At 36.6% G+C, this 14296-nt stretch overlaps 1 protein-coding gene across 3 annotated transcripts in view; it reads left to right on the top strand.

Annotated features, from left to right (window-relative positions):
- Positions 1 to 14296, top strand: part of LOC126199316 (uncharacterized) — a 96900-nt gene that overhangs the window by 68688 nt on the left and 13916 nt on the right. For all 3 annotated transcript variants that reach the window (XM_049936157.1, XM_049936156.1, XM_049936155.1), the window contains one exon: positions 3661 to 3787. In XM_049936157.1, the coding sequence (XP_049792114.1) occupies positions 3661 to 3787 (127 nt within the window). The remainder of the gene's footprint in view (positions 1 to 3660; positions 3788 to 14296) is intronic.

The following is a 14296-nucleotide window of genomic DNA, read 5'->3' as shown; positions in this document are numbered from 1 at the left end:
TGCGCCTTGCTAGGTCGTAGCCATGGACTTAGCTGAAGGCTATTCTAACTATCTGCTCTGCAAATGAGCGAGGCTTCGACAGTGTGCATCGCTAGCTACGTCGTCCGTACAACTGGGGCGAGTGCTAGTCCGTCTCTCTATAGACCTGCCGTGTGGCGGCGCTCGGTCTGCAATTACTGACAGTGGCGACACGCGGGTCCGACGTATACTAATGGACCGCGGCCGATTTAAAGCTACCACCTAGCAAGTGTGGTGTCTGGCGGTGACACCACAATTAGCATTGTTTGTTTTTGTTTTAAAATGGTGTATTGAAATATCCATTGAAACAAAACTTGCCTTGTGCATGTATTGTCATGTAGTAATATGTTGGTAATGAACTATGGCAGATTTCTTGTTGTGTGCTCTTGAATCCATCAAAAGTTTATTTGCAGGTTTGTTCACCAATATCCTCAGTGCCTCTCCAACTGTATGTCGACGTAGTGTAGCTGAAACTTTCTATAGTAATTAGACTGACTAGAAAGAGTAATATTTACATTCAAGTCTATATAATTATGTATCAGAGATGAGCATAATTTATTTCTTCCTTGAATACAACTTTTACTCTTACTATTGAGTTGTAATATGTAATATTCACAATTATGAGTGCCCTCTGTCTTGTCAGAGTAAGAACAAAATCAGTCATTAACATTACATTCAACAACAAAGACAATAAAAATCAGAGATAATGCAATGATAGTGTTCACTTTTCGTATGCTAGGTGTAACATCTTTGGTGCCTACCCACAGTGAATTATCTGATGCAGTTATTACTGTGAAAAAAAAGGAGTATTACAATTTTTTCTTAAATGCTCTTTCATAAGTGCATCAAACTTTGACAAAAACTCTTAAGACACCCCAAAAATTGCCATGACTAAGTCACTGTCACCTCTCAAAGTGTCTTTCTACAAGAAAAAGAGTCACTTTGATTACACAATGCAGCGCTTTGGTCCAGTACTGCTCTTCTCTTACAAAGTTTCGGTCTAAAAGATTTTCTATGGCTGAACAACTATTTAGCACTTTTTCTAATTTGTGCTATTCAAAGTACACTGTTTTGTGGTGCTCATTTGCTTTCATGTTCACTCACTTTTTGTGTTAGCTTTTTTACAATCTCTTGATAACCCCCTAGCCTTAGCCTGGTACAAATCAGGTTTAAGAGATACCTGTGTGTCACAAAAACAATCAGAAAACAAAGTGCCTCAAACAAGCCAGTCTCTTTTTGAAATTTCTCCATAATTTAAGATGCACTCAAATATATTTGAAGGGATTGGTTGATTACATTTTCAGTCCCACAATAGCCTTTTCGGTGTTTGCTCAGGTCCTCGATTGACAGATTCTTTTGCCTCTAATCTGCTGAAGTGCTTTTCTTCACTCCACAAATCAATATAAAAATCTAAAAGCTTCTCATTTCTTGTTGATCTAGCTGTAAAAAAATGTGCAGCTTCCAGAACGACTTCATCACAGTCACTTGTCATTTGCTCTAATACTATAATTTTCACTTTTGTGTGTATTCCTTCTCGGTACAAACGCCACACTAACTGTCACCTGTCTCTTAATTGACATTTCTGCAACACTGATGCTACATATGCTTCTAAACAGTATTTTTCTTGCCTATCAACACCTGCATACTTTTGAAAAATGGCAGTGACTTTTGCATGAGAGGGTCATTCTTAATTACCTAAATCACAATAACCTGAATCAGTTATAAGCGGGACTGTCTAACTAACAACATACCTTCTCTCCGAGAATCCTGTCAGCTGTTCATGGTTTAGTGGTTAGTGTTGCTTGTTATTGACTCTCAATTACAGGGCCCTGCATTCAGTTCCCAGTCAGCTGGAGTTTTCTCTGCTTGGAACTGGATTTGTGTACTGTCCTCATCATCACTTCATTATCATCAGTGTGTAAGTTGCCAAAGGGATATCAGATGAAAATTTGCACCAGTTGGCTGAACATCCCAGGTGGGGTCTACCGGCCAATAATGCAATACACAAATTTCAGTTTTGAGAATCCTGATCCTGTTAACTATTAATTAAGGAAACCTCAACATCATCTCCGCATCCTTTTGAATCGCCAACACCGTTAGTTTAGGAGTGGCACAAAGGTTGATAATGTCTGTCTCTGTTTTCCATCAATGCCTTTTTCAGTCTCACATTCTTGTTTTTGATAATCTGATAAAGTACTGTAACACTTTCTTCCATTTGCGTCATTCATTTCCATTATAACAAAATTCATAGAACTGTGTAATGCAACAATGCGAACACGAAACTTCCTGCACAACCACAAAATAACGGGAAGTGCAGCACGCTATTCAGGTTGACTGACTTCTGTGCACTGCTTATGACTACTGACAAGGCACTATACGAAACAAAATACAACAAAACAAACATTCGCATGCCCGCACTCACACGAATTTGGCAAATTTGGTCCTGTAATCTTGGCTTGTCAAAATTAGCTTTTAATTGGTGTGCCATCATTGATGGTTGGAGTGCTGACACATTATCTGTGTATCCAGTAATGCTGGCAACTGATGCGTTATGCATGGGGATCATATCAACCTGTACCGCCTCAAAACAGCCTGAAGATGATGCAATTAAGTGTTGAAACTGGTAGCGACAAAATAAAATAAAATCATAAGGACGGCTTAGGTGCTGCTATTTTTTGTCATGATAGTATATTTTAGTCATCATTTAAAGGCTGTACTTGAAACTTTGTAAGAAAGCTTTCTCAGAACAGTTTACATCTATCTTCAGATGAATGAATGTATACATATTTAAGGATATGGGACAAGCTAAATAAATATTCTGACTGAACTAAACATTTCAAAGTGAGTCATCATACAACCGCAGAAAGATAAGCTTTTTTGTAAAACTTCAATTGTGATAAGCTTTCTTTACAATTTCTGTGCTGCACGGCACAAAGCTTTCATATTTCTTTGGCTCTGGTGCAACTTTTGAACATTTTTGATGTATCATATGTGATATGGATACTTAAATCAACAGCTGTATGCAAACTAAGGGTGCTGATATATGTTATATGGATAATTAAAAATGTATGTAAAATAAGTCAAAGGCAATCGTCACCTATAGCAGATCGATGTGTGGACCAGAGTGACACATAACAGTAAACGGCAATCACGCTAGCTTTTGAACACTAGCTCTTTTCCATCAATAGTGCACACATTCACACACACAACCAAATGGACACTCCTGTGGCCATGGAAAGTCTGTTTGGTTGGGTGTGTGTACTATTGCTGGAAAAAGAGCTAGTGCTTCAAAGCTAGTGTGAATGCTGTTTCCTGTTATGTGTTACAGTGATCCATGCATTGATCCACTATAGATGAGTGATTGCCTTCCCCTTATTGTAAATATTTTTCCAGCCAAGAATTTCCCTTATTGTTATGAATTAATAGCTGGTATTACTTGACATATCAAGTGAGATCATGTGTTTAGTTCTCATTTTCAGAGTGGGTTTTACATCTACATCTACAGTAGCACATATTTAAAATACAACAGGATTTCTGCAGTCCTAATCTGTTTTTATTCTTTAGGATTAAATTTGTTGAGAGTTATTGATATGTGCATTACTCACATTTAACATTAATTTAGTTGTTTCCAATAATTTACAGAGAACGTGATCTCAGAGTTATCAGACCATTCATTTATGTGCGAGAGAAATCCTTGAGACAGTTTGCTGAATCCAGAAACCTACCCATAATACCTGAAAATTGCCCAGCTTGTTTTGAAGCACCAAAAGTGAGTAAAAACTTTGTTTATTGTAGTCATTATCAGTAAGGGGCAAGTTGCAGAGGGTATAATTGTTGCATTCTTTTGTGTACACCTTATTTGATATTTGTAATAGTTGTATTTACAGTATATCTGTACTACGATGTGAGAACTACTCTTACCTGAGACAATAATGCTAATGTGAGACTCGTGAATACTGCATGTTTCAGTCCTGATGGTACAAGTTTTCAGCGATGACAGGGAAACATAAATGTATCAAAATAATACAAAAAAGAAACTCTGACACTCTCAGAGCACAAATCTCACATTTGAGGATCAAATTACAATCCAATAGAAGAGGTCCCTCAACATACTGTCAGTTCAATTTAGAACACAATCAAATGTTCAAAACTTCCCATAAGTTACTGTTGCTCAGCATACTAACAGCTTCAGTCTTCAGCCATCAATGAAGTAAGAATCAGAAGAGTATGTGTTTGCAGATTACGTAGTCCTCCTCATCAACACTCAAGACGGTGGCAAAGTCACTTTTGCTATGTTTAAAATATCTTGAAATGGATGACTACGGGAATTAACCCAGGTAAATACAAAACTTCACTATAAATGCAGTTTTCCAGGGTTGCAAATACAAAGTACTCTGGGAAACAAACCAAAATTTGCTCAGGATGTAAGATAAGCCAATTTAAACATCAACTGCACAAGAAGAATTACTATACTTGAGATTTGTTCACCACATGCAACAAATGCAGACATTAACACCTGTGAAAGCACATTATATGCTTAATCAAATTTGTGGAACTGCTCTCAGACCATGACAAAAAGTTGCTGTCGTACATACAAACTTAGCACCATGACTATTCCATTCTCAGCACTCTGTTAAGTTCACACTGAAGATATTGCAACTGAGGCAGCTCATAAAGTTCAAATGCCATCTGCTTCTGACTACAAAACTGGTTACTTCAGTCAAGAGAAGACCATATTGGCTTATGAGTTCCTGCCCTGATGATACCAGTTGGTGTACTTGTTCGGTACTAAAATCTCATGAACATCCAGCATAAGCAGTTAAGAATAGTCATGAGCACAAGACAATGGCCAAACTAATATTAAGACTGGGAAACGAATATGTATTGATAGGGAAAGGGTGAAACCATCTTCTGAAGACAAAGCAAGTAACTGAAAGAAGCATCTGCTTTCCTGATGTTAAGATGAATATTATGCCAGTTTCAATAAAAGTGAAAGTGTTTATGTGACATTCCAGCATTTGGAAAGGATGTTTATGGGATTGTTGCCTACCAGGTCACTTCATAAGTAAAAAATGTAATGGTGGCAACAGGACATGGACGTAGTGACTGTTATACCATAGTGTTTGACTTGAGTCAAAACTGCAGCCAGTCGCTTTTTGTACCTGTGTCAGCTGATTAAAAGCAGCCTATTTTCCACAGCATACACATTTTCAATCCTCTTAAGAATAAGTTACATAACTGCACCACTGATGAAAAAGACACTGACATAAAGGATACAAAGTGGGTGAGAACACTTCCTACACTAATTTAATGTTCCAGATCTGTTGCCATGCACCGAAGGGAACATCAGGATAAGGGCACAGAAATATTATGGAAACTACTGTCAAATGCAAATACCCAAGGAGCATCCATTTAAAGGCAATGTGATATCCAAGCGACAACCACTTTTAGATGTTCTGAAAACAGTGGGGAAGAAAACAACTTCTTTGTGCACTACAAGTAATAACTCTTATCATAGATGCATGTGGCACTCGAACCCTTTCCAGTCAACTACTGTGCAGCATATCCAGGCTTTCCATATTCTTAATATGAGGAATAATCCAAATTTCAGTAAGAGCCATAGTGAAAAGACATAGCCATTTGGTGAGAAAACAAGACACTCTCTTACATCACATGTATATATCGAAATATGTTTTCACCTAGTTATTGGTATATGTGAATTTATTAACTGTTATTCTTGTTACCACACACGGGCAGCTATATTTAACTTATTTCTCTTAAGAGAGATATTTCTGAAAATTGACTTACTATCTTCTTTTGCTAGTTTCATATTTCTACATCATCTCTGAATGTTTGTTCCACCACCATGTAAACATCCTGTATACAAAATTAATTATTCTGCTCAGCAATAATTCAGTGATTGTGTTTGTCATTGTAGATAAGAAAAATTTCGTTTATGCAGTTGCAAATTTTGTTTCTAATCAAGATAAACATAACTGAAGTAGCAACTAAAGAAGAATGACTGCAAATATTCACAGTATTAATAGTGATTGGCCGTCCTTCTGAGGATCTTAGACTATTTTGCATCTTCAGTGGAGCAAACATCAACTGACTCTCAACAAAATCTTTTTTTGTTTTGTATCACACTACTTTACTAAATGAGTAGCACCATTCCTCAAATACAGAATAACAATTTATTATTTCTTCATAAACATAGACGAATAGAGACAAGCAGGACTGAGGACTCTCATTCCCACTCCAGAAACAATTGAATTTTTCATTGACATTCTTGTCAGTTCTAGATTCCAATTTTCGGTATTCCTTGGGGGTTGCACACAGCTGCAGATCTCTTTGTTGCTATTTGCGATGACATCACGGGCAGCCTGACTGCTCTTAGTGCTACATGTGTCTCAAAAGGAGTACCTCACAAAAGAATACAACCACCACAGACTACGAAAATGAAACAGTTCTAAAAATGAAATAAAGTTAATTATCTCCGTAACAAGAAACACTCTAATTCTCAGCTTGTTCATTTATTTGAAGCTACACAACATTGATAAAAAATCAACATATGTAAGGGAGATATTATACACTTACATATGCCACCACTTGTAAATGAAAATGAAGAAGCATGAAAGGAAGTAAAGAAAGAAAACCAGACAAACATACATAAAAGAGAAATACTTTTACAATATTGTAAAACAATAAACCAAGTTATGAACATGTTGGACTCCTCTTTTAACTGTTTTAAATTTGTTTTCAAAGATGATAAGTCAATATTTTATTTATTTATTTTACTTTTTTATGCATTACAGGAGTAACAAACTGCTGTAGTTGTGGTCTGAAACATTTGTACCTTTACAATCTAAGGTGATAGTCGATGCATCATTTAAAATACTTCAGTTGCATAGTACACCAGTCATGACAATTATCATTAGTAAACCCATTAAACAAATATTAGAACCCAAGGATCTCAGTTTGTATTTGCATGCAAAGACTCATATAATGCTTTTTGGAGTGTCATTATAAGGCTTAGTTTTCATTATAAAATCTACTACAATCATATGCAAAACCAAATAAAATGTCTTATGCAAAAGGCAATAACATGTTATAAACAATTTATGTCATGTGAATGTAATTTCCCATAATCCATTCCTGATAGAACTCCTCTGAGTCAGAAATAATATTTAGTGACTTGTAACATGGTTATAAGTGAAGGAAATGAGGGAAGGTTTAATTTCTGCTCAATCATAATGCTATTAGTATTAATACTGGTGTTGACATTCTACATCTCTTTCATTATAATGTACACCCTTGACATAATTAAAGCATGCACAACAACTTCATAATCCAGAACAAACTCCTCATCTTGTGCTGCTACTTAACTCACCCTATACATGCTGTGATATCAAATACCTTTATCGGTGTGGAAACCCTTAAAAAATTGGTTTTGTTTTTCTTGAAGGGTTTACTGCCCAACTTAATACCTTGTGTCAAGTTCAGTCTTGACATCCTCAACATCACTGCTCATAACATAGTCACCTTCCTCTCACCATCCCTGAGTGAGGGTATATAGAACAACAACATCATTTTATTAATACCATAACAGTGCTAGCATACATTAGCCTTATCTCTACCCCACTGTTATTAGCAATTGGTTACCATTATTATATCATCTCTGTTGAGCACTAACTACATGCTATTTCTGAATTACTTAATTTATCAGAAACTGCCTAATAAGCTTGTTACACCTTACAATTTTGAAAAAAAAGGACTAATATTTAATTGCCTTTTAATTTCACATGAATGGTCATAAATCCAGGGTATTATACAGGCCCTTTTATTTGCCAGTTGTCAAGTCAGTTAAATTTACTGCAGTTGCGTGTGGTATCATAGTTATTATGAATGGCCCCTTATACAGTGGGTAAAACTTGCTCATTGTCTTTCCACACTTGTCACTTCTCTTGTGACTTTTAACCAAGACTACATCTCCCACTCTCTACAATATAGGGGTGCCTTTTTCCCATCTCTTTTTTCTGTTTTTCATCTTCCCTAGGCATCTCTTCTTTAATATATTTTGTTGAAATTGACTGGGGGAGGGGGCAGACTTTTCTTCTGGCCACTTAACCCACTTCAAGAAGGGTTTCCCTTCTACTTGTTGCCCTATTACTTCTACTGGTGACACCTTAGTGACTGAGTGTGGCCATTCATTCAAAACTAATTCCATTTCACTTACTAGTTCTGTCCACTTTTGAGTGTTTAATCGCACAGTAAGTTCATAACAAACATCCCAGTTCACACATGACCTTTTTTGGCTGATTACTTTGCAATGGTAGTGCAAAATCAAAGTATGGTTTACATTCTCCCATGCTAAAAGCTTTTGGAAGTTCTTGGATGTAAACTGGTTTGTACAGTCCATTAACAGGTTCTTAGGTTTATTGACTTGTTTAAAATAGTGATCTTATAATTTATTTACTATGCTATTGGTTGTAGCATTTCTTAGAGGGTACAACTTCAGCAACTCTGACCAACATTCTAAAATGACCGAGATGTATCCTATTCCTCCCTGGATTTTAGGCACTGTGCAAAGAAATCTGATACCACTAACTCCCAAATTTCTCCTGGAATAATGGGATACTCTAATGTGTGTACTTCTGAAGTATTTATTTTTACCTTTTGGCATATTTCACAGGAGTGCAATATTTTCTTTATCTGTCATTCATGTTTTTAAAGCATATGCATGATACATTTCTTTGGTCCAAAGTGTGCATAACCTAAGTCTACATACCAAGTAAGTAATTCTATGATGTCTCCAGGGATGCATAGTAACCATTTACCCATTTTGTTGTTTTTCTGAAACAAATTCCTGTGTGTGTCTTCCAATTTTCATCTTGGTCTGAGCTGCTTTTCTGCATACTTTGAGTGTATCTATTAAACTACTATCTTGCTGCTGTAAAGTTGTTAACATACAGCTAAGCATTTGAATATCTTTTTGTACTTATTAATTTTCAAGAAATATTTAGCAAATGTTCCTCCACCGTTTACATCCTGGCTTGATTGTAAGCCAACAGGTAATCTTGATAAGGCGTCTGGTACTTCTTTTCCTTTTACATGCCTAATAGAAAACTTAAATTCCTGCGAAAAGAGAGCCCATCTAGTGAGTCTACTGTGTAAAAGTATGCTTTCTGGTAGAAAGATTGTTGCATTATGGTCACTATGTATTATAGTTTCATTGTCTGCCAATAAGTATTTAAATTTCTGAAAGCCTACACTACAGATACTACCTCTTTTTCTGTGATAGTATAATTCCTTTCATGGTTCATGAGCATTCTACTTGTGAAAGCTATTGGCCTATGCTCTACTGTCTGTCGCACAACATGTTCCTGAAATATGCAGCATCGCAGACCATAGTCAGATGCATCTGCTGATAGGTGGAATGTTAATGTCTGGGTGAAATAGTTACGTGAAATTTCTAAGCTTTATATTGTTAAACTCTTCAGTACAATGTTCATCACAGCTCCAAGATATGTTTGCTTTCATTAATTTCCATAAGTATGGTGCACTCAGCACTGTTAAATATGACTTTAGTTGTTTTCTGTTTGAAGGTCCTGGACAAAGTTTAATAGCGTGTAGCATTTGTGAGTCTGGTTTGATTCCTGTTGTACTCACCATGTGTCCCAAGAATTTCATGTATTCCTAAAAAATTGTAATTTTGATAGTTTATTTGTAATTCTTTCTGATCTTAGTCTACTGAAAAATTGATTTAGCATTTGCAAGTGTTCATTCCATGTGGTAAAAGAAGAAAAATTGGTCAAGGATATATGCACTTATTGCTCAGAAGAAAAATTACATTACTTTAAACAATAATTTTAATACTTATTTATACCACTTGTTTTATATACAGTAACCTCCTTTGGCTTTATTTTAAGATGCAATTTTGGTCTTTGTATGATAAATTTTGGAACACGGTAGTTTGCACAATGCCACTTTGCATTCACTACACAGGTAGCTTGTGTCTTTGCGCCACATTTTGCCAGTAAGCTTTTTGCCTCTCAGAGAACACACTACACATTGTTTTTGCTTCTGTTTCTTGCCTATTTGTGTCTCAATTTTTTCCAGAAAATGGTTTCAAGTTGATAGTCTGGAGAGTCGTGATGTACCAGGTTGTGGTTCAAGATCTCTGCTGTCTGCAAGTCTTACACAGATAGTTGTCATAAACTGTGATGTGAGGCATTTTCCAGTTACCTTGTTGTACAGTCCTCTTGAATTTATTATCACCATCAGTATTATGTGGAATGACAATTTTCTCCACCACTTCACAGTTCGATGCTCAAAAGCCCCGTATGATAGTCGTTGGTCTGATAAGTCAACACCCAACTTGTTTTTATTATAGTCCACCACACAGGCTGGGTTTGACTTCTCTCTGGCTCTCTTACAATATGCGTCACAATCTCAGCAGTGTGCCTTGTACTTACCATGGGCACATTTCTTTTGTCCTTCCAACAAAATGCCAAGATATTTCTTTTATTCCTAAAAATTAGTTCACATCACTGAAGTTTCAGATCTTTTATAGCAGAAGGTAATCTCTGTCTAGATCTTCTTGTAGTTCCCATAAGAGCAGTTTTTGCAGCTTCCAGTTCTGAAGCAAGGACTGGACTGGTGTAGAATCTGTCTGTAAACAAAGTGTAACCCCCAAGCAATGTCTTTACGAGTGTCACTGTGTCAGACCTCTCACTTGCATAAACAGAAAAATTCCACACATAACCCGTCTCTGACACTGACAACATGTACAGTTTTATACCATATTTATTTGGCTTCTGTGGCATGTACTGCTTGAAATACACATGGCCACTAAATTTGCACATGCCTTCATCAATTGTCATGTTCTGAGAGGGTGTATATGTTTGCTGGAAATTAGCAGACACCATATCCAGGAGGGGTCTCACCTTGTGCAGTGGGTCATAGCCAGCTTCTACTTTTTTCTCAGCAACTGTATTGTCACTTATGTGAAAGTTTTTCAAAATAGAAAGAAACCTGTCATGGCTCAGGATGTTTGGACAGAAATTACATGACACAACTGGATTCTTGGACCAGTGCTCTCATATATGGGATCTCTCACTTACACACATACGGACTACAATTGGCAGAAACTTTCTCATTTCTTTGAGAGTAACTCCTTTCCACTTTGATAGCGAGCAGGTAGGGAAAAGGGAATCTGGCTTCATAATTTCCTTATGCTTTGTTGTACATACAGATTAGTTTGCTGCATTATATGATTCACCATACTGTCTGTAAGTAAAAACAAAAAGAAGTCTAGAGGTGTGCTGTTCTGGTCTAAACTGATAATGTTGCACTTTCCAGAGTGTCCTGAGAATGGATAGATATTTGGCACAAGGTCAGTAGTCGTCCAGCCTTCCTCAGAATTGGTACGGTGCGAAATTCTCGGTCTTGCACTCACCCGTGGTTGCCCACGCCCTTCAGGTGTGGTATCAGCAAGAACAAAGGCAATACACACTTCTGAAGAACTTGGACTCTCGCTCTCCTCATCTGAATCTACCATAAAAGTAGTATTTGCTAATAAAATCACTTACTACAGTAGTTACATATTGAAAGCTCTTTCAATTGAAATCTGAATAAAAATATTGCGTATTTTTTTATCTGCAATCATTACCTGAACACTCAGAATCTTCTTCTTGAATATAGTCTATGTCATGATCAGAATCAAGCAAATCATCATCCTCTGAAAAATCATCACTTTCTTCAAACTCGTGCTGTAACTCACAAGCGATTTCATCATTCGTCAAACCACGCTTCCCCATGACGACACAGCTGAGCACGCACATAGCAGAATATTCCTGCTCACAAAGCCTCACAAAAAAAAGGAGTGGTTCTCCCTTGACCAGCATGCCCACACCATCTGGCATCAAATACTTCAACTATAGCCTCTGCCGTGCCTCTCAGACCATTGGGAGCTCTACGATCACTTAAAGGAAGGAAGGGGAAGATCGAGCACATGCACCTGTAAAATTACGGGCGTCAGATTTTCGGGCTGGTCAGGTGTCCCCGTATTTTTACGGTTATCGGCTCCTAAATGTTAACGGGTTGTATTCTTTCTTCTAAGAGATTGTTTGTTAATGTGTTTCCATTGTCATAGCTTACTGAACTAGCAATATTGTTGCTAATTATTGTACCTTGGTGTTCTGTAACATTGTTACTATTTCTGTACCTTTTTCCTGCTCTGTTATCATCTTGACCACTGTATCCTCTGTACACGATACTCACATTATTTTCTCTTGTTCCCCATTGTTCTCTGTTGTAATGCCGATTCATCATGTTGCATTGATGACTATTGTTGCTGTTATTATTTGATTGCCTTCTCTCCAATAGTCTCTCAATGGTGTCTATCTATTGTAAATATTCTAATAAACATGGTTCAAATATTTGCCCAAAGGTTTGTCCCTTACTCTCTGAGGGAGGCAACTGATAACTACTTCTAACAAATGTTCCTCTCTTATGGGGTCATCTAAGTACTTAGCCTTAATAATACGTTACTCAACGAAATTCCTGTATCCTTTCCAAGAGTTATTATTGTATAGTTACGAACATAACAGTTCAAGGCATAACTTTTTTTGTGCCCCCTTGCTCCAGCATTTTGATTTGAAAGTAATTTCAAAATCATGGCAAGTTCTAAAGTTTTCCAATTGTGGCATTCCCGATTGTACAGCATCACCCCACATGTGGCTTATGACAAATTTTATTTGCTTGTAATCTATCCTTGTTTCTGGTAACATATCTTAAATTGGAAAAATAAAAATAAAACTGATGGTGTAAATTTCAGAAACTTGTGATTTACTCCTTTATATAATAATGTATCAAAATCACAACCATTACTTACCTTCTTACCTGTTGTTACCAGGTCTACGTCCTCTCTTGTTAATTCTTGTCCCACCTTCTTACTCGTCGTTACCAGGTCGACAACATCTCTTGTTAGCAATGTGACTGAATCCTAAATCTAATCATTTTTTCAACCTGTCCATTCTGCCATTAAATTGAGAAGTGAAGTCATTTAGTTCCTTATCCATGTTATCTACTCTGTTCTTGATTTTCTTAAAATTATTGTCTGTTTCCATAAATCTGATATTCATTAAAGTAAACTGCTCTAGTACCGATTGCATATTTATATGTCTAGAATCCAGAAGTGAATTGTTTATCGGTTGTGTCTACACCTCGCCTACTGTTGAGACAAAAATTGTGGTTGAATTGTAGTTATTACGTTCCCGTTTTGAAATTTCTATATCATATTTTACACAAATGCCTTTCCGGGCAACAACAAAAATTACTGCAATAAAATCACTGCACTTTGCAGTATAAATAAAAATTCACCCACTGAGTATAAGCCATGTCAGATGAATTTGTATCTAGTTGATTTTGTTAGCTGCTGCTGCTGCCATCACATAGTGGGGATGTTGTCAGCTGCTGCTACAGTCGCGTAGTGTCGATGTGGTCATCGGCTGCTGCTGTCGTTGCGTAGTATGGATGTGGTCATTGGCTGCTAAACTCATTAGTTTAGGACAATAAATTGCTTTTGTAACATCCAGAATATTAGGTAGTGTGGAAATATTTATATCCGAACACAGTTGATTGTGAACCAGCTATATAATTCTCATTTCATTTGTATGAATGTTTGATTGTCATTTGCTTAGCATCTCATTATTTAACATGTAGTTAAGCTCTATTTCTTCATTATTCTCTTGATAAGCCTTCTTACAGTTTTAAAACTGGTCAGCATACTTTTTAACGATGGTAGTACCACTTTTGTGATGTTTGAATCACAGTGCAACAAATTTGCATTTTAAAGTTGTGCACCCTTGTGTAGTATAGTTCCACTGCACTACTCATAATTATAAGGTGTGATTTTTTTTCTTGTTATAATTCATATTTGTTCTTGATATTGTCTGTTGTCATATTAGCAATGGTTGAAGAACTTCAAACTTATGATTGACTTTTCTGGCTGTGTCGTACTTGCACTTTTAAAATGACCATAATTCCGATACCATCTATTTTTTGACAGTTTTTGTGGCATGGACTTCATTCCTTGTGCCAGTATTCTTCACTAAGGGGTTAGCATGTGAAAGGGCATTCGACTATCTTCTATCTTCAGTGGAGTGATTGTCTACTAACTCTTGACAGAATCCTTTTTTATTTTATATCACACTACTCTACTAAAGGAGCAGCACCATTCCTCAAATACAGAATAACAATTTATGATTTCTTTGTA

The sequence above is a fragment of the Schistocerca nitens genome, chromosome 8 (assembly GCF_023898315.1).
Source record: "Schistocerca nitens isolate TAMUIC-IGC-003100 chromosome 8, iqSchNite1.1, whole genome shotgun sequence".
Classification (NCBI taxonomy): domain Eukaryota; kingdom Metazoa; phylum Arthropoda; class Insecta; order Orthoptera; family Acrididae; genus Schistocerca; species Schistocerca nitens.
This window is presented reverse-complemented; position numbering and strand designations above follow the sequence as displayed.